We start from the raw sequence: 21,854 nt of genomic DNA, 5'->3' as shown, positions 1-21,854 counted from the left end.
TTATATTGTACTCTCCCAGCACTTAGTACAGTACTCCGCACATAGTATGCGCTCAATAAATACCAGTGATTGATCGATAGAGATGAAGAAGAAGAAATCCTTCCTCCTTCCACCATGACCCACTTTGGCAGCGTTAGGGACTCGAGGTTCAGTTGCAATCAGGGATGGTTCATAAGCGCAAAAACTCACACGATTTAAGCATAAGCTAGAGCTTCCCAATCTTGGGCCCTGGCTCATGATTCAGTTGAGAAGAACTACCGTTCATCGTCTCAGGCGACTGATGGATTTGCTGTGCCGCGGATCGACTCGGAAAGGTTCGGGTTTTATCATCTCGAGGTACAGTAGCCGAGTGGATTGGGTAGTCAACTGTATTGACTCGCATAATGGTCCCGTTTTAAGTCATAATATTTCCAACTCCTAAAATCGGGGAGCGACTATTATGAGGGGAATTAAGTCAACAACGTGTGGTGTGGGAGGCAAGAGAAAAAATACAGAAGAGAAAAAGGAGGGGAGAAGGAAGAGAAAGATATGAAGGCACTTCTTTTTCTTCTTGCACTCTCCCAAATCCTGCATTCAATAAGTGCTTGATGAATTACCATAATTATTCCCTCTCCATCTTCTTCTCTTCCCAAATTGGAGTCGGTCTATATCCACGAGCCTAAATCCATGACTTTCGGATCCTACACTTCTTTGTACCATGGACTTCTTTTAGAAAAATCAACTTTAATTTCCCCATCAAAAATTTGGGGTGAGGTGAAATTATGCTGGGAGGCGATTATGCTAGTGAATTCGGTATCAGTCGTCTATGCTTTCTTCTACCGTTCAGCTGTTGGTTGCAGATGAATGAACCACAGATAAACAAATTCAAGAGAATGCGTGTTAGCTCAGGAACAATATTTGGAGAACTCTAATCAGGTATTACATCCACACACATCTCAAAACAACTTCATCCACTCGGGGATCAAATTCAAAGAATAAATAAAACTATATATTTGCCAGTTCGTTTTAAACTCCACATCTACTCTTCCTCAAGAACACACCCAGCACACAGTAGAAATAAGACTTTAGACTTTATAAATGATTCGCATATTCAATTCCCTCGTGTTCCAGATACGGATATAAAGGCCAAGAAATTTGCTTTCAAAAAAGCAATTCGGTCTGAAACCATCTTAACAAGCCGAACCTCCTGGAAGAGAAAAAAACAAAAAACTCTGGACGTACAAACGGCATCTAAAATTGGAATGACACAACAAGCCCTTGAGCTTGGACTTCTGTAAGAGGATTTGCGGGTAATAGTGAAAACCTCTAACAAGTAAACGATGTCTCTAACATCTAACATCGCTAACATCTGTGGCGGATTCCTGCGGGGAGATATTAACCCCCGAGGCGGAGTAACGCGAGGACGCGGAACCTACCTTCCTTTTGTTCGTGGGACAGATATAGAAATTGTCGATGACGGCTGCGGTCCCGGGCTGCAGATTCAGTTTGGTGTACGATGTCCCATAGTCCGATGACCTGCCGGGAGAGCAAGGGAGTTATAAATATCGCCTTCAAATTCGCCGCTCAAATCGTTTGCTTTTTCAAGCCCTTTGGAACCTTAGAAGGCCCGGCTCAAGGACTTCTTTAGCATCCGTGTCACTTGGGAGCAGAGAAGCAGTGTGTCCCAGTGGGTAGAGCGCAGACCTGGGAGTCAGAAGGACCTGAGTTCTAATCCCAGCTCCATCACTTCATTCATTCAATCATATTTATTAAGCGCTTATGTGGGCATTGCGCTGTACTAAGCACTTGGGAAAATGTAATACAATAAACAGTGACATTCCCTGCCCAGCTCCATCACTTCATTCATTCAGTCAGATGTATTAAGTGCTTACTGTGTGCAGAGCGCTGTACTAAGCACTTGGGAAAATGTTATACAATAAACAGTGACATTCCCTAGCCAGCTCCATCACTTCATTCATTCAGTCATATTTATTAAGTGCTTACTGTGTGCAGAGCGCTGTACTAAGCTCTTGGGAAAATGTAATTCAACAGCAGCGTGGCTCAGTGGAGAGAGCACGGGCTTTGGAGTCAGAGGTCATGGGTTCGAATCCCAGCTCTGCCACTTGTCAGCTGTGTGACTGTGGGCAAGTCACTTCATTTCTCTGTGCCTCAGTTACCTCATCTGTAAAATGGGGATTAAGACTGTGAGCCTCATGTGGGACAACCCGATTCCCCTGTGTCTACCCCAGCGCTTAGAACAGTGCTCTGCACATAGTAAGCGCTTAACAAATACCAACATTATTATTATTATCATAAACATTTAAATTCCCCACCCACAGCGAGCTGTCAGCTGTGTGACCTTGGGCAGGTCATTTCACTTATCTGAGCCTCATCTGCCTCATCTGTAAAAATGGGGATTGAGACTATGAGCCCTAGGTGGAACGGGGACTGTGTCCAACTTGATTAACTCGTATCTAACCCACCGCTTAGTACAGAGCCTGGCACGTAGTAAGCTCCTAATAAATACCACAGTTATTACTATTATTTAGAAGCAGGTTGATTGGGTCTCCTGAATAATGTGTCAGATTTTAGGGGCTCATTCTTTCACAGGATAAGTTTTATTCGATCCGTACAGGGAGCGTAGAGAACTGTGTCTGCACGTGCTTTCACCAAAGACCTGGTAGCAAACATAAAGACAAGGCAGGAAATGGAGAAAGAGAGAGGATTATATAGGAATATCAAATATTCATTCATATTTATTGAACGATTACTGTGTGCAGAGCACTGTACTAAGCACTTTTGAGTGGATACAAAGATATCTATATATCTATCTATAGATAGATATAGATATCTGTATATCTATCTATATATAGATATAGATATATGTATATATATATACAGTTTATATGTATATCTATCTATAGATAGATAGATAGATATAAACTGTAAGAAGCAGCATGGTATAGCGGATAGATCACAGGATTGGAAGTCAGAAGGTCATGGGTTCTAATTCCATTTCTGCCACTTGTCTGCTGTGTGACCTAGGGCAAATCACTTTACTTCACTGGGCCTCGGTTACTTCATCTGTAGAATGGGGGTTGAGACTTTGAGCCCCACGTAGGACAGGGACTGTGTCCAACCCGATTTGCTTGTAATAATAATAATTATAATCATGGTATTTCTTAAGCGCTTACTATGTGCCAAGCACTGTTCTAAGCGCTGCAGTAGATACAGGGAAATCGGATTATCCTACATGGGACTCACACTTTTAATCTCCGTTTTACAGATGAGGTAACTGAGGCAGAAAGAAGGTAATAATAATAATGTTGGTATTTGTTAAGCGCTTACTATGTGCCGAGCACTGTTCTAAGCGCTGGGGTAGACATAGGGGAATCAGGTCGTCCCACGTGGGGCTCACAGTCTTAATCCCCATTTTACAGATGAGGGAACTGAGGCACAGAGAAGTGAAGTGACTCTCCCGCAGTCACACAGCCGACAAGTGGCAGAGCTGGGATTCGTACTCACGAGCCCTGACTCCAAAGCCCGTGCTCTTTCCACTGAGCCACGCTGCTTCTCCCAAGGTCACACAGCAGACAAGTGCGGAGCCAGGTTGAGGAGCCAAGTCCTATGACTCCCCAGCCCGTGCTCTCTCCGCTAAGTCACGCTGCTTCTCTAACTAAGCCATGCTGCTTCTCTATCCTCCCCAGTGCTTAGTACGGTGCCTGGCACATCATAAGGACTTAACAAATACCACAATTATTATTATTATTACTCAGTGAATTTGATATCTTTCTCCCATGGAGCCCCATGTGGGACAGGGATCAGATTGTATTCAAATATCAGATTGTATTCACTAAGATCCGCCCTTTCCTCTCCATCCAAACCGCTACCTTGTCACTCATCACATCCTGACTGGATTTCTGCATCAGCCTGCTTTCTGACCTCCCAACCTCCCGGCTCTCCCCACTTCAGTCCATACTTCACTCTGCTGCCCGGATTATCTTTCTGCAGAAAGGCTCTGGGCGTGTCACCCCCTCCTCAAAAATCTCCAGTGGTTGCCCATCTACCTCCGTATCAAACAAAAACTCCTCACTCTTGGCTTCAAAGCCGTCCATCTCCTTGCCCCCTCCTACCCCACCTCCCTTCTGTCCTTCTCCACCCCGGCCCGCACACTCCGCTCCTCTGGTGCCGCTCCCCTCCTCACTGGGCCTCGTTCTAACCTGTCCCGCCGTCGAGCCCCGGCCCACCTCCTACCTCTGGCCTGGAACGCCCTCCCTCCTCAAATCTGCCAAATTAGCACACTTCCCTCCTTCAAAGCCCTATTGAATGCTCACCTCCTCCAGGAGGCCTTCCCAGATTGAGCCCCCCTTTTCCTCTGCTCTTCCTCCCCTCCCATCGCCCCTACTCCCTCCCTCTGCTCTACCTCTCTCCCTGCCCCACAGCACCTGTCTACATACGTACGTATTTATTATTCTATTCATTTTATTCATGATGTGCTTATATTTATAATTCTATTTATTTATATCGATGCTACTGATGCCCATCTACTTGTTTTGTTTCGCTTTCTTTTGTTGTCTGTCTCCCCCCTTCTAGACTGTGAGCCCTTTGTTGAGTAGGGATTGTCTCTATTTGTTGCCCAATTGTACTTTCCAAGTGTTTAGTACAGTGCTCTTCACACAGTGAGCGCTCAATAAATACGAGTGAATGAATGGATGAATGAATTCATTCATTCGAATGTATTAATTGAGCGCTTACTTTGCACAGACCAGCATACTAAGCATACAATATAACAATAAACAGATACACTCTCTGTCCACAACGAGCTTCATATCCCCCCTAGTGCTTACCACACGCTGAGCATTTAACAAATCCCTCAATAATGATAATCATTGTCATTTTTAGAGTATAAACTCCTCGTGGCCAGGGAACATGTCACTTCACTACCCTTTACTTTCCAAGCTCCCAGTATACTGTACTGCATCAAGTGGGTGCTTAATAAATATTACGACCACGTCCTGGTGGAGAGAGCCCCGGGCTAAGAGTCAGAGGACTTGGGTTCTAATCCCCGTTCTGCCACTTGGCTGCTGTGCGACCTTGGGCAAGTCACTTCACTTCGCTGTGCCCCAGTTTTCTCAACTGCAAAATAGCTGTTCTTCCTCCCGCTTAGACTGTGACCTCAATGTGTTCAGTACAATGTTTAGTACAAGTGTTCAGTACAATGCTTGGCATATAATAAGTGCTTAACCAGAACCACAATTATTCCTTCATTCATTCAATCATATTCATTGAGCACTGACCGCGTGCAGAGCACTGTACTAAACGTTTGGAAAAGTACGATACGACGATAATTTACTCGACTCATCTGATTTTATAAGAACCATATTTTCTAACTGAAATACCTGCCACGATTACCCTTTCAAGCCCATCACTGTAACTGTGATTAATTAAGCCAAACAAAATGCCCAGAGAGGCCTCCTCAGCCTCAAAAATGATAAACGAACATTTTATGGCTCAGCATAAAGTATGTTATCAGCTTCCCCTGCATAATAAGATCACCAAGATGCACTCGGACATATTGAATTTCTTCAAAGTGACAGTGATGGATATGAAAAGCATCAAGTTTGCTAGACCCTGTCAAACCAAAGCTAAAATGGTAAAACACCTCCCTGAAGTTGAGGCAAACACACTCGCGGCATTAAACCTTAATCCATCCATCGCATTTATGGGGCGCTTACTGAATATGGAGCACCGTACTAAGCGCTTGGGAGAGTTTACTATAACAGAATTGGTAGAAGCGTTCCCTCCCCACAAAGAGCTTACAATCTAGAGTGGGAGTCGGATGTTAATATACATAAAATTACGGATGTACAGAAGGACTGTGGGGCTGAGGATGAACTGAATGTCAAGTGCTTAAAGGGGACCAAACCAAGTTCAGAGGTGATAATAATAATAATGACAGTAATAATAATGTCGGTATTTGTTAAGTGCTTACTATGTGCAGAACACTGTTCTAAGCACTGGGGTAGATTTGAACCCATGACCTCTGACTCCGAAGCCCGGGCTCTTTCCACTGAGCCATGGTGATGCGGAAGAGTCAATCAATCCAATACAATGAGCACTTACTTACAATGAGCGTGCAGAGCACTGTCCTAAGTGCTTGGGAGAGTACTATATAACAATAAAATAATAATAATGTTGGTATTTGTTAAGCACTTACTATGTGCAGAGCACTGTTCTAAGCGCTGGGGTAGACACAGGGGAATCGGGTTGTCCCACATGGGGCTCACAGTCTTAATCCCCATTTTACAGATGAGGTAACTGAGGCCCAGAGAAGTGAAGTGACTTGACCACAGTCACACAGCTGACAAGTGGCAGAGCCGAGATTTGAACCCATGACCTCTGACTCCGAAGCCCGGGCTCTTTCCACTGAGCCACGCCGCTTCTCTAACGGACCCATTCCCTGTCCTAAACGAGCTTACAGTCTAGAGGGGGAGACAGACATTAATGGAAATAAATAAATTACGGATATGGACCTAAGTACAGTGGGGCTGAGGCTGGGGTGACTATCAAGGGCTTAAAGGGGGCAATTCTAAGTTCAAAGGTGATGCAGAAGGGAGAGGGAGTAGGGGAAATGAAGAAGGCTTCTTGATGGAAGATGTGATTTTCCTAAAGCTCTGAAAGTGGACAGAGTGATGGTCTGTTCGATATAAAGGGAGAGGGAGTTCTGGATCAGAAGGAGGAAGTTTATAATTGTGGCGTTTGTTAAGCACTTACTACGTGCCAAGCACTATACTAAAAGCTGAGGTGGATACAAACAAATCTGGTTGGACACAGTCCCTCTCCCACAGTGTGCTTACAGTTTTAATCCCCATTATCCAGAGGAGGTCACTGAGGCTCAGAGACGTGGCGGAGGAGGGATTGGAACCCAGGACCTTCTGAATCCCGGGCCAGTAATAATAATAATGGTATTCGTGACCCTGTATCTCCCCCAGCGCTTAGAACAGTGCTCTGCACATGGTAAGCGCTTAACAAATACCAATATTATTATTATTAAGCTCTTACGGTAATAATAATAATAATAATGATGTTGGTATTTGTTAGGTGCTCACTATGTGCAGAGCTCTGTTCTAAGAGCTGGGGTAGATACAGGGTAATCAGGTGGTCCTACGTGAGACTCACAGTCTTAATCCCCATTTTAATAATAATAATGTTGGTATTTAAGCGCTTACTATGTGCAGAGCACTGTTCTAAGCGCTGGGGGAGATACAGGGTCATCAGGTTGTCCCACGTGAGGCTCACGGTCTTAATCCCCATTTTACAGATGAGGTAACCGAGGCACAGAGAAATTGAGTGACTTGCCCACAGTCACCCAGCTGACAAGTGGCAGAGCCGGCATTCGAACTCATGACCGCTGACTCCCAAGCCCGGGCTCCTTCCACTGAGCCACGGTAATCTAACCACCAGGCCACACTGCTTCTTACTGTTGATTCCGCCCCTCGCAGACCAGGGGAACTGCCTTCCTTCTTGCCTAACACCAAAACCTCATCCTAATCTGGTCCCCCTCCCCATCCCCATCACCCCAACTTGCTCCCTTTGCTCTACCCGCCTCCCCGCCCCACAGTCCTTGTGTATATGTGTACATATTTATAATTGTAATTCTACTCATTTTTATTAATGATGTGTATTCATCTATAATTCTATTTATTTATAATGATGCTGCTGATTCTTGTTTTGATGTCTCTCTCCCCCCTTTTAGACTGTGAGCCCTTTGTGCGCAGGGATTGTCTCTGTTGCTAAATTGTACTTTCCAAGCACTTAGTACAGTGCTCTGCACACAGTAAGCGCTCAATAAATATGAATGAATGAATGATCCCCCTAGACAACATCTCAGCTGCTTCTGGCACAGGTGGATTCTTCCCTTCTCCTGGAAAACCCATCAAACCTTGGCTTCACCGCTACTTTACACGCCTAGTCCTCCTCTAATCTCTCTGGCTACTCCGGTCTCTTTCGTGGGCTCCTCCTCTGCCTCCCACCCCCTAACTGTAGGGGACGGGGGGCCACTCAAGGATCATTTCTGGGTCCCCTTCTATTCTCCATCTACACCCATTCCCCGGGAGAACTCATCCACTCCCATGGTTTCAACGACCATCTCTACGGTAATGATTCCCAAATCTCCCTTTCCAACCCTGACCTCACTCCTTACCTGCAATCTCAAATTCCTCCTGCCTTCAGGACATATCTGCTTGACACCTCATATTAAACATTTCGAAGTGTATATTCCAAGAGCTTAGTACAGTGTTCTGCACACAGTAAGCGCTCGATAAATATGACTGACTGAATGAATGAATGAATGTGTCCAAAATGGCACTTCTCATCTTCCCACCAATACTCTTTTCTCCCCAGAATTTCCCAAAAGCTGTGGACAACATACCCTTAACTTCACTCAACCCACAGTCAATAACTCACAGAATCCTTTCATTCATTCAATAGTATTTATTGAGCGCTTACTATGTGCAGAGCACTGGACTAAGCGCTTGGAATGAACAAGTCGGCAACAGATAGAGACGGTCCCTGCCGTTTGACGGGCTCATGTCTGCCTCCTCTAGACGTTAAGCTAGTTGTGGGCAGGGAATGTCATGGTTAACTGTTGCATTGTACTTTCCCAAGTGCTTAGTACAGTGCTCGGCACACAATAAGTGCTCACTGAATACCACTGAATGAATGAATTAAGGGCTCAATAAATATCACCAGTGGACTGGTTGATTGTTAGGAAATTATAGATTTTTTTTATGGTATGTGTTAAATACTTACTATGTATCAGACACTGAACTAAGCACTGGGGTAGATACTATTCACTATACTATCCCAAGTGATTAGTACAGTGTTCTGCACCTTGTAGAGGTGATGAACTAAGTTAATACAAGTTACAAGTTGATACAAGATACAAGTTAATCAGGTTTGACATAGTCCCTGTCTCATATAATAATGATAATGGTAGTTGTTAAGCTCTTACTATGTGCCAAGCACTGTTCTAAACACTGGGGTAGATACAGCGTCCCACGGGGGGCTCACACTTTTAATCCCCATTTTACAGATGAGGTAACCGAGGCACAGAGAAGTGAAGTGACTTGCCCAAGGTCACACAGCAGACAAGTGGCGGAGCCGGAATTAGAACCCACATCCTCTGACTCCCAAGCCCGGGCTCTTTCCACTTAGCCACGCTGCTTCTATGTGGGGATCGCAGACTTCAGCTCCATTTTCCAGATGAGGAAACTGAGGTACCAAGAATTTAAGGGACTTGTACAAGGTCGCACAGCAGGCAAGTGGCAGAGAGGGATTAATAATAATGTTGGTATTTGTTAAGCGCTTACTATGTGCAGAGCACTGTTCTAAGCGCTGGGATAGATACAGGATAATCAGGTTGTCCCAAGTGAGGCTCACAGTTAATCCCCATTTTACAGATGAGGGAACTGAGGCCCAGAGAAGTGAAGTGACTTGCCCACAGTCACACGGCTGACAAGTGGCAGAGCCGGGAGTCGAACTCATGACCTCTGACTCCGAAGCCCAGGCTCTTTCCACTGAGCCACGCTGCTTCCCCGGATTAGAATTCACCGGATTAGTCAGTGGACTGGATTAGAATTCCAGTCCACTGACTCCCAGGCAGGAGCTTTTCCCACTAAGTCAAACTGTTTGTTTGTATGACGAAAATGACCCTGTTTGGATATATAGCCTCAGACAGAATGATTATGAGAATGCCCATTTTTACAATCACAACAGTCTGGATGGCATTTTTTATGGCTGGTATTTGCTTTACTAACCAGGATGATGATGATGATGATGATGACGGTATTTGTCAAGCACTGTTTAAGCCCTGGGATAGATACAAACTAATCAGGTTGGACACAGTCCCTGTCCCTCATGGGGCTCAGAGTCTTAATCCCCATTTTACAGATGAGGTAACTGAGACAGAGAGAATTAAATAATAATAATAATGCTGGTATTTGTTAAGCACTTACTACGTGCCAGGCACTGCATTAAGCGCGGGGGTGGATACAAGAAAATTGAGTTGGACACAATCCCTGTCTCATGTGGGGCTCATAGTATTAATACCCATTTTAAAGATGAGGTAACTGAGGCCCAGAGAAGTGAAGTGACTTGCCTAAAGTCACATAGCAGACAAGTGACAGGGCCAGAATTAGAACCCATGACCTTCTGATTCCCAGGCCTGGGCTCTATCCACTACACCATGTGATGTGCCCAAGCTCACACAGCAGACAAGTGGTGGATCCGGGATTAGAACCCAGGTCCTTCTGACTCAGGTCCGGGCTCTAGCCACTAGGCCATCCTGGTTCTCAAGTGCCAAGTTATATTGAGCATCAGGGTAGATAAAGATAATCAGGTTGGACACCATACACTGTACTAAACACCAAAAACTTGACTGTAAACACCCTGTGGGCAAGGAATGTGTCTTCCAATTCTGTTACAATGTATTCTCTAAAGTGCTTAGTCCAGTCCTCTGCACACATTAAGCGCTCAGTAAATACCACTGATTGATCAATCCCTGTCCAACATGGGGTTCACAGTCTAAGCCGGGTTCGAATCCCGGCTCTGCCACTTGTCAGCTGGGTGACCTTGGGCAAGTTACTTCACTTCTCGGTGCCTCAGTGACCTCATCTGTAAAATGGGGATGAAGACCGCGAGCCTCACGTGGGACAACCTGATGACCCTGTATCTCCCCCCGCGCTTAGAACAGTGCTCTGCACATAGTAAGCGCTTAACAAATACCAACATTATTATTGTTACTATTAAGTAGGAGCATGTAATTCCCATTTTGCAAATGAGGTAACTGAGGCACAGAGAAATTAAGTGACTTGCCCAAGGCTACACAGCAGGCAAGTACCAGAGCAAGGATTAGAATTCGGGTCTATTGACTCCTAGGCCTGAGACCTTTCCACTAAACCAAGCTGCTTCTTATCCCCAGGGTCATTCATTCATTCAATAGTATTTATTGAGCGCTTACCGTGTGCAGAGCACTGGACTAAGCGCTTGGAAATTACAGTTCGGCAACAGAGATAATCCCTACCCAACAACAGGCTCACAGTCTAGAAGGGGGAGACAGACAACAAAACAAAACAAGTAGACAGGCACCGATACCATCAAAAGAGATAAAGAGAACGATAGATAGATCCACATCATTAATAAAACAGAGTGATAAATAGGTACAAATCTACACAGATATACAGGGTCAAAGCTTTCAGGCAGGTAGGACCAAGTTTGTTAAAATTACTCTTTGATCTCGTGGCTGAACATACTCCTTTTGGGGAAATCTCACAGGGAGAACTACTCAAACTACATTTCCACTACTAAATTAGCAACAGGAATGATAAGCAGAGCTGCCTTCAACTAAAGTTTTATGCAGACTGTGACAGCAGGCATTCCTAAAGGAATTTGCATGTGTAAACAAAGCGTTGTCCCCTCTGGTTATGTAATTAGGAAAGTACTTACTTTAAAAGCTTCAGGGATGGATTTTCCTTTTGGGGGTGGGAAAGGAGGAAGGGTGGGGAAAGGGGGAAGGCTAGAGGAGCGTAGTAAAGAGCCAGAGGCTGTGAAAATTCTGGAACTAGAACAAAACATCACTATTTTTATCTGATTTGATACATTTCTCAGGACTGGGCCTATGTTAGAAGTGCAGACGTTTCAAAGGGCGGAAAAAAAACAGATAAAGGTAGGGAGTCACAGGAAGATTAAGACACACATCTTTAAGATACCTTCAACACAATAAACATTGTTTAAGTGTGGCTGAATTGTCCTCTGCTTTAATTGATTTTTTTTTTAACTTCAGGAAGCTATTAGACGGGCTTAACTTTAATCCCGACTTCTCGGAAGCCTACCTTGCCTGTGTGTAACTTACTTTAAAAGTATGATGTCCAAGTACAAAGGAGAAGCAGCATGGCCTTGTGGATAGAGCATAGGCCCGGGAGTTAGAAGGGCACGGGTTCTAATTATGAATCCACCATTTATCTGCTGTGTGATCTTGGGCAGTCACTTCATTTCTCTGGGCCTCAGTTCCCTCATCTGTAAAAGGGACCTTAAGACTCTGAGCCCCAGGTGGGATAGGGACTGGGTCCAACCCAATTTGCTTGTATCCTCCCCAGAGCTTAGTACAGTGGCTGGGACATAGTGAATGCTAACAAATACCACCATTATCATCATCATCATCATCGTCATCATCGTTAAGAATAATAAATTCAAGTAATCATTGATTTTTATTGAGCACTGGCTCTTGGGAGAGTGCTGAGACAAACATTTAGGAGATGGTGTCAATAGACACAATCCCATGCATAAATCCCCTAATATTGCCCGTTTCTTACTTTCTACCTTATAGAATATGCAACACACAAACACATGCACACACAAATACAGTCCAGCACAGCCTAAAGTAGTCAGAACAGATCGCCCACACAACTGGAGCTCCTCTTTTTCTATTTTTATGGAATTCGTTATGAAAGTAGTAAGCATCAAACACTTTTTTTTAAGGGTATCTGTTAAGTGCTTACTATTTGCCAGGCACCGTTCTAGGGGCTGGGGGAGATACAAAGTAATCAGGTTGTCCCACATGGGGCTCACAGTCTTAATCCCCATTTTATAGAAGTGGAAAATGAGGCCCAGAGAAGTGAAGGGACTAGAACAAAGTCCAACGGCAGACGAGTTGCAGAGGTGGGATTAGAAGCTAGGTTCTTCTGACACCCAGGTCCAAGCTCTAGCCACTAGGCTACACTGCTCCTTAAGTGCTGGGGTAGATACAAGTTAAGTAGGTTGGACACAGTAGAGACTGTACTATACTGTAAGCTAGTTGTGGGCAGGGAATCTGTCTGTTTATTATGTTGTCCTCTCCCAAGCGCTTCCCCTGAAGAGTTTCCAGTCCTCTACCAGTCTGGGCTATGGGAGGGAGAGTGAAGGAGAGGCCTGTCCAGTCCATTCCTAGGACGGGCAGTGGCTAGCGAGCGGCAGGCCATCGGCTACAAGTCAAAACTCCCCCGCGATGGGCAGCAGTGGCACAGGAGAGAGTTGAGAGCAGAGACTCAAGTTGACCACATGGAAGGAGGTAAGGGTCAAACGCTCTGGATTTTTCCCAAGAAAACACTATGGATTCACTACCAGAATGATGGCAGATGGAGAGCGGAGCGTTCTGGCAGAGATGTATTCACTGAGTGCTTGTCCTCCCCCAAGCTTACTGCAGTCCACAGCACACACTAAGCACTCGATGAATACCATTGATTGATTGATTGTAATCAGTCAGTCCTATTTATCGAGCATTTATTATGTGCAGGGTACTGAATTAAGCGCTTGGGTCTTGTCTTATGCCATTTCCGACCCATAGCGACACCACGGACACATCTCTGCCAGAACGCTCCGCTCTCCATCTGCCATCATTCTGGTAGGGATTGTCTCTATCTGTTGCCGAATTGTACATTCCGAGCGCTTAGTACAGTGTTCTGCACATAGTAAGCGCTCAAAAAATAGTATTGAATGCATGAATGAATAAGACTGTGAGTTCCTTGTGGTCAGGGATCCTCTCTCTTTATTCAGCAATAAAGAGAAAGGTCAAAGGGGACAAAAGGGGACATTCTTATAGACGATAATAAGTTCATTCCCCTAAATATCTTTTTTGCTTTCCATTTTGTCTTCACGGAGAAATCCACAAGCCGAAAGAGAGAGAACAGTCTCTCGCTAGGGACACTGGGTTTAGAGCTCATTAAAGTTAAAAAATGGCTCACTCCTTGCATAGATATTATGGAAAATTACCAGGAAATTGGGCCCTGTAGGTAAGAGCACGAGCAGGTTTAGCCCATTAACTACGCTGATATTAATAACAATTAACCACATCCTTCCATCCGTCAGAGAAACTGCCAGTTTACTGTCTACATGAGAGGCTAAACATTCGTGAGTAGCTCATTCTAGCTTTTTTCACTGCCTCCGGAATTTTCCTGGGAGATCTTTGCTATTCCAAGATTATCCCAGTCTTCCAGATCTGTTTGTCCAGTGGAAGTCAAGGAACACTGGGAAGATTTGGTCTCTTTCCCCAACATTCTGGAAAGGTTTCCTTATACCGCTTTCAAATTCCTATGCGTAGTCCCCGGGTCTTTATGTATTTCTAGGTTTTCTATTTTGGGATTTTTTTTTAAAGGGATTAGGTAGGTGAAAGGGCTTTAGACAGATTGAGATGCCATGCTGTGAGCAATTTTATTATTATTATTATTAGCATTTTTATTTTTTATTAGTGATCTTATTATTATTATGAGGGAACTGAGGCAAAGAGAAGTCAATAGACTTGCCCAAGGTCACACAGCAGAAAAGTGGCAGAACAGGGATTAGAACCCAGGTCCTTCTGACTCCCAGGCCCACGCTCTATCACTAAGCCACGTTGCTTCCCTCAAATAATATATAATAATGATAATACCGTGGTATTCGTTAAGCAAGTACTACATGCCAAGCACTGTACTAAGCACTAAGGAGCAGTTATAAGATAATGAAGTTGGACACAGTTCCTGGCTCGTAAGGGGCTCAGAACGTAAGAAGGAGTGATATCAGACATTTCATTTCCACTTTACATCAATCAATGAATTAAGCAATTAATCATTTGTTTTCATGGAGTCTGGATGGGCTCAGAATGTAAGGAGGGGGGAGACAGGATATTCAATCCCCATTTTACCCCTCTTCTCAACAGGAAACCAGACTTTCCCCTCCTTGGATGTATCCTCAGTAGCATCCCAGTACTGAGCCTTACTCTTCCTCGACCTACAAACTGAATATTTAGACAACTCACCAAATGTTTCCAGAACCCACACCTGCTTCTAGGGAAATGACTTAGAAAGATGATAGATGCACTCTGAAGATTTATTACGAGAAACAAAACGCAGAAAATTACTCACGCTTTGCACGTGTTTTCCCTTAACTCTACGTTTCATCCCCTGAGATATTTAATAGAAACTTCTACAGGCTTTGGTAAGGAGACCTCCTTTTTATCCCTTAACCAGGTATGGAATGCACTGAGAACATTTTAATTCTCTGAGATAGTCTTGTCTGTATATTACGGGCACATTTATCTCAGCGGTACCACCTAAAAGCATGACAACTTTGTTAAATTAAGAGCTAGACCCAAAGGCCCCAGCTTCGTTGTATTCAGAAAACCCTCTGCTCTCCCTTCTTAGAAACTCTGTTCTGCCAGAACCATATTTTCCCTCTGATTCTGGAGCAGAATCCCACTGAATCGCAATGATAATAAGAATAATTGTGGTATTTAAGTTTTTACTCCGTGTTCTAATAAACCAGTGGGGCAGATCAATCAACTGTAGTGATTGAGTGCTTACGTGTGCAGAGCACTGTACTAATAATAAGTAATAATAACTATGGTATTTTTTAAGCACTTGCTATGTGCCAGACACTGTACTAAGTAGAGTGTACATTTTACTGTACTAAGCGCTGGGGTGAGCAGTCAAGTGGAGGAGCCAGATTAGAACCGTCTGTGCTGGCTACTTCAACCAATAACAATAATGATAATAATTGTGGTATTTGTTAAGCGCTTACTCTGTGTCGGGCACTGTTCTAAGCACTGGGGTAGATATTGAGCGCATGCTGCGGGCAGAGCGCTGTACTGAGCGCTTAAGAGACACATCTGTAAGGAAGAGCGATTGTGCATCTGTTTCAGAAATGTGAAGAGTGAGTTGTTTTTATCATAATAATAATAGTGTTGGTATTTGTTAAGCGCTTACTATGTGCCGAGCACTGATCTAAGCGCTGGGGTAGACACAGGGGAATCAGGTTGTCCCGCGTGGGGCTCACAGTCTTCATCCCCATTTTACAGATGAGGTCACTGAGGCACCGAGAAGTGAAGTGACTGGCCCAAAGTCACACAGCTGACAAGTGGCTGATCCGGGATTCGAACCCATGACCTCTGACTCCAAAGCCCGGGCTCTTTCCACTGAGCCAGGCTGCTAACATGTGAGTTGTTGACCTGTGATTAGACTGCAAGCCCATCAGTGGGCAGGGATTGTCTCTATCTGTTGCCGAACTGTACATTCCAGTAGTACAGTGCTCTGCACATAGTAAGCGCTCAATAGATACTATTGAATGAATGAACGATTTCATTTTCAAATGTAGGCCATTGGGCAACCGTAGCGTGAACTGCCAGGAAAGTCTTAGGATTCCAAATGCTTCTGGCCGTGGAGATTTTGTGTCGTCTCTTAGTGCCAGTGCCTGAAACACCTTCCCTCCTCAACTCCAAGAGACAATGCGTCTCCCCCTGCCTCAAAGCCTTGTCAAAGGCCCGTCTCCTCCAAGAAGCCTTCCCAGATCAAGCCCCCCTTTCCTCATCTCCCACTCCCTTCCGCGTCACCCTGGCTCCCTCCCTTGGCTCTTCCCCACAGCCCTTCCGTAGACATCCGTCATTTTATTTATTCCTATCGACGTCTGTCTCCTCCCTCCATTCATTCAATTCAATAGTATTTATTGAGCGTTTACTCTGTGAAGAGCACTGTACTAAGCGCTTGGAATGGACAATTCGGCAACAGATCGAGACCATCCCTGCCCAGTGACGGGCTCACGGTCTAATCGGGGGAGATGGACGGACCGAAAAAACAGCAATAAGTAGGATCAAGGGGATGTACATGTCATTAACAAAATAAATAGGGTAATAAAAATATATACAAATGAGCAGACGAGCACAGTGCTGAGGGGAGGGGAGGAGAGGGGGGAGGGCAGAGGGAAAGGGGGGGAAAAGGGGGCTTAGCTGAGGGGAGGTGAAGGGGGGCACAGAGAGGCAGCAGAGGGAGCAGAGGGAAAAGGGGAAGCTCAGTCCGGGAAGGCCTCTTGGAGGAGGTGATCAACTCACCGCGGGCAGGGAATGCCACCGTTTCTTGTTGTATTGTACTTTCCCAAGCGCTTAGTACAGTGCTCTGCACGCGGTAAGCCCTTAAGAAATACAAATGAACGCACGTAAAGGGTGAAAAGGGACCGTCACTTTCCCCTGTAGTTTGTAAGCCCCTTATGGGCAGGGAGCGTCGGCTTATTCTGCTGTATTCTTCGAAGCGCTTAGAATTCAATAAATCCCATCGATCGACTGAAACAGCGTGGCTCAGTGGCATGAGCCCAGGCTTGGGATTCAGAGGTCATGGGTTCTAACTCCAGCTCCGCCACCTGTCAGCTGGGTGACTTTGGGCAAGTTACTTCACTTCCCTATGCCTCAGTTCCCTCATCTGTAAAATGGGGATGAAGACTGTGAGCCTCACGTGGGACAACCTGATCACTTTGTATCCCCGCAGCGCTTAGAACAGTGCTTGGCACATAGTAAACACTTAACAAATGCCATCATCCTTAAGATAATTAGGTGGAACATAGTCCCTGTCCCACAAAGGACTCATAGTCTTAATCCCCATTGTACAGAGGAGGGAACTGAGTCACAGAGAAGCTTAGGGACTTGGCCAAGGTCTCACAGTAGACAAGTGGCAGAGGTGAGATTAGAACCCAGATCCTTCTGAGTCCCGGGCTCATGGCTCTATCCACTAGAACCCCACTTTACCAGCGCTACCCCTCTTCCCCCTCCCCCTACTCTTCCCCCCACCTAACCCCCTCTTCACCCCCTCCCCCCTTCTCTCTTCCCCACCCTTGCCCCATCCCAGTCCTCTTGTCCCACCGCCACCCCTCATCCCCCTCTCCTCGTCCAGGGCCCCGCCACCTCCTTCCCATCCAAACCCTCCCCTCCCCCCGCCCCTCCCCCCCCTCCTCCCCTTGCACCCACAGCTACTTTCAAGTGTGGCCTCTGGAACCCCCGCTCTGTTACAGGCAAGCTACCTTTCATCCATGACCTTTTCCTCTCCCGCTCTCTCCTCCTCCTCGCCCTTTCGGAAACGTGGCTCTCTCCCGAAGACACGGTCTCTGCCGCCGCCCCCTCCCGCGGAGGCCTCTCCTTCTCCCACTCCCCCAGACTCACCGGTAAGGGAGGAGGCGTCGGCTTCCTCCTCTCGCCCCGATGCCGCTTCCGCACTATCCCTCCTCCCCCCTCCCTCTCCTTCCCCTCCTTCGAAGCCCATATCGTTCGCCTCTACCACCCACTCCAGTTACTTGTCGCCGTCATCTACCGCCCTCCCGGTCCCACCTCCGACTTCTTCAACCACCTTGACCCCTTTCTCACCTTCCTCCTCTCCTTCTCTCTGCCCACTCTGATCCTCGGAGACTTCAACATCCATACGGATGTACCCGACGACTCCTCTGCCGCCCGCCTGCTATCCCTCCTCGACTCTGCCGACCTCCTCCTCCACCATACCGCGCCCACTCACCGACTCGGTCACACCCTCGATCTCGTCATCTCCTACCGCTGCACTATCTCCTCACTCACCGACTCTGAAATCCCTCTCTCGGACCGTAACCTTCTCACCTGCCTCATCTCTCACACTCCCTCCCCCTGCAAATCTTCGCTACTGCCCCACAGAGACCTCCGCTCTCTCGATCCCATCCGTCTTTCCAATAGCATCTCGCCTCACCTTGCCGCCCTGTCCTCTCTTCCCACTCTCGACGATCAGGTCTCCGCTCTCAACTCCACCCTCACTACTCATCTCGACTCTCTCGCCCCCCTTTCCCTCCGCCGCTCTCGCGCCACTAACCCACAGCCCCGGATCACCTCCTCCGTCCGCCTCCTACGCTCCTATGCTCGAGCTGCCGAGCGCCGCTGGCGAAAGTCCAAGCACCGAGCCGACCTCACACACTTCAAATTTATCCTTTCCTGCCTTAACTCTGCCCTCTCCTCCGCCAGGCAAAGCTTCTTCTCCTCCCTCATCGACACCCATGCCCGTCACCCCCGCCGATTGTTCCGGACCTTTAACTCTCTCCTTAGGCCCCCTGTTCCTCCCCCTCCCCCATCTCTCACCCCTAATGATCTGGCCACCTATTTCCTCACGAAAATCAACACGATCAGGTCTGAGCTCCCCAAAGTCACCCCTCCGCCTCTCCCCTCCCCCCCAACGACCCCCTCCCCTACTTTCCCATCCTTCCCTGCAGTATCCTCAGAGGAGATCTCCTCCCTCCTCGCAAGTGCCACCCCCTCCACCTGCGCCTCGGACCCCACTCCCTCTCACCTTCTTAAAACCGTCGCCCCTGCCCTCCTCCCTTCCTTAACTTCTATTTTTAACCACTCAATCTCCAAGGGCTCCTTCCCCTCTGCCTTCAAACACGCCCACGTCTCCCCCATCCTAAAAAAACCCGCTCTCGACCCCACTTCCCCCTCCAGTTATCGTCCTATCTCCCTACTACCCTTCCTTTCCAAAATCTTAGAACGAGTCGTCTACGATCGATGCCTAGAATTCCTTAACTCCCATTCTCTCCTAGACCCCCTCCGATCTGGCTTCCGTCCCCTCCACTCTACCGAGACCGCTCTCTCTAAGGTCACCCGTGACCTCCTTCTTGCCAAATCCAATGGCTCCTACTCCATTCTGATCCTCCTTGACCTCTCTGCTGCCTTTGACACTGTCGACCATCCCCTCCTCCTCCGTACCTTATCTCACCTTGGCTTCACGGACTCTGTCCTCTCCTGGTTCTCCTCTTACCTCTCTGGCCGATCATTCTCGGTCTCCTACGCTGGAGCCTCCTCCCCCTCCCATCCTTTAACTGTTGGAGTTCCTCAAGGGTCAGTTCTTGGCCCTCTTCTGTTCTCCATTTACACTCACTCCCTCGGTGAACTCATTCGCTCTCACGGCTTTGACTACCATCTCTACGCAGATGACACGCAGATCTACATCTCCGCCCCTGTCCTCTCCCCCTCCCTTCAGGCTCGCATCTCCTCCTGCCTCCGGGACGTCTCCACCTGGATGTCTGCCCGCCACCTAAAACTCAACATGAGCAAGACTGAGCTCCTCATCTTCCCTCCCAAGCCCGGTCCGCTCCCAGACTTCTCCATCACCGTGGATGGCACGACCATCCTTCCCGTCCCGCAGGCCTGCAATCTCGGTGTCATCCTTGACTCGTCCCTCTCGTTCACCCCACACATCCTATCCGTTACCGAGACCTGCCGGTTTCACCTCTACAATATCGCCAAGATCCGCCCTTTCCTCTCCACCCAAACGGCTACCTTACTATTACGGGCTCTCGTTATATCCCGGCTAGACTACTGTGTCAGCCTTCTCTCTGACCTCCCTTCCTCCTCTCTCGCCCCGCTCCGGTCTATTCTTCACTCCGCTGCCCGGCTCATCTTCCTGCAGAAACGATCTGGGCATGTCACTCCCCTTCTTAAACAACTCCAGTGGTTGCCTATCGACCTCCGCTCCAAACAAAAACTCCTCACTCTAGGCTTCGAGGCTCTCCATCACCTTGCCCCTTCCTACCTCTCCTCCCTTCTCTCTTTCTACCGCCCACCCCGCACGCTCCGCTCCTCTGCCGCCCACCTCCTCGCCGTCCCTCGGTCTCGCCCATCCCGCCGTCGACCCCTGGGTCACGTCCTCCCGCGGTCCCGGAACGCCCTCCCTCCTCACCTCCGCCAAACTGATTCTCTTTCCCTCTTCAAAACCTTACTTAAAAATCACCTCCTCCAAGAGGCCTTCCCAGACTGAGCTCCTCTTCCCCCTCTACTCCCTCTGCCATCCCCCCTTTACCTCTCCGCAGCTAAAGCCTCATTTTCCCCTTTTCCCTCTGCTCCTCCACCTCTCCCTTCCCATCCCCACAGCACTGTACCCGTCCGCTCGACGGTATATATTTTCGTTACCCTATTTATTTTGTTAATGAATTGTACATCGCCTCGATTCTATTTAGTTGCCATTGTTTTTACGAGATGTTCTTCCCCTTGACGCTGTTTAGTGCCATTGTTCTTGTCTGTCCGTCTCCCCCGATTAGACCGTAAGCCCGTCAAACGGCAGGGACTGTCTCTATCTGTTGCCGACTTGTTCATCCCAAGCGCTTAGTACAGTGCTCTGCACATAGTAAGCGCTCAATAAATACTATTGAAAGGAAAGACTATACCGTCTCTATTCACATACAAATGACAACTGTAACTATCAAAGGAAAAAGAGTTTGGAGCACCCTACACCAGAATTTGCAATTATTCCAATCTTACACAAGTGGAAAAAACACTGATTTAGGTTTTTTACTGGCCTGGCAATTATGAATACACAACTTTAGTATTTGCACGTTGGGTATTTAATTGCTGTTTATTCACATTAATCTAAAGTTTATTTTCGAAAAAACCCACAATGAATTAAGCTATTTAATGCACTGTAATTATTTTATTTGCTTGAAAATAAATTTCATTCCAATTTCTTCTGCTTTAAAGGAGAGATTAATCTGTGAAAACATCTCCCAAAAGGTCCCACCCAGGAAATTACATGCAGGTGCAAACTTTATGCTAAACTTAGTCATTTTGATGCATATTAACTTATACTTGCAGTTTCCTTTGGGGTTTGTCCTGAAGTTTGGCTCTGGTCATTAAAAATCTACTGGCTGAGTTCTGTACTCCCCAATTTGGAGGCTGGGAGAGATGAAGCAATCTCTCTAGCTTTCCCTTAGCTGCTCATTCCCGGACTCCCTGCCAAGTAGGCATTCAATAAATACCATCCACGGGCTGAGGTCTAATAAAGATCTCGCCCTCCGCTCCTCCGCCGCCCACCTCCTCTCCGTCCCCCGTTCTCGCCCATCCCGCCGACGACCCCTAGGCCACGTCCCCCCGCGGTCCCGGAACGCCCTCCCTCCTCACCTCTACCAAACTAACTCTCTTTCCCTCTTCAAAACCCTACTTAAAGCTCACCTCCTCCAAGAGGCCTTCCCACACTGAGCTCCCCTTTTCCCTCTGCTCCCTCTACCCCCCTTTCACCTCTCTGCAGCTAAACCCTCTTCTC

General features: G+C 47.0%; 1 protein-coding gene across 2 annotated transcripts in view; it reads right to left on the bottom strand.

The window, feature by feature from the left end:
- Positions 1 to 21,854, bottom strand: part of SORCS2 (sortilin related VPS10 domain containing receptor 2) — a 1,085,532-nt gene that overhangs the window by 468,891 nt on the left and 594,787 nt on the right. For both annotated transcript variants that reach the window (XM_029063664.2, XM_029063665.2), the window contains exon 3: positions 1,416 to 1,515. In XM_029063664.2, coding sequence (XP_028919497.1) covers positions 1,416 to 1,515 — 100 coding nt within the window. The remainder of the gene's footprint in view (positions 1 to 1,415; positions 1,516 to 21,854) is intronic.

The sequence above is a fragment of the Ornithorhynchus anatinus genome, chromosome 4, assembly GCF_004115215.2.
Source record: "Ornithorhynchus anatinus isolate Pmale09 chromosome 4, mOrnAna1.pri.v4, whole genome shotgun sequence".
NCBI classification, from domain to species: domain Eukaryota; kingdom Metazoa; phylum Chordata; class Mammalia; order Monotremata; family Ornithorhynchidae; genus Ornithorhynchus; species Ornithorhynchus anatinus.
This window is presented reverse-complemented; position numbering and strand designations above follow the sequence as displayed.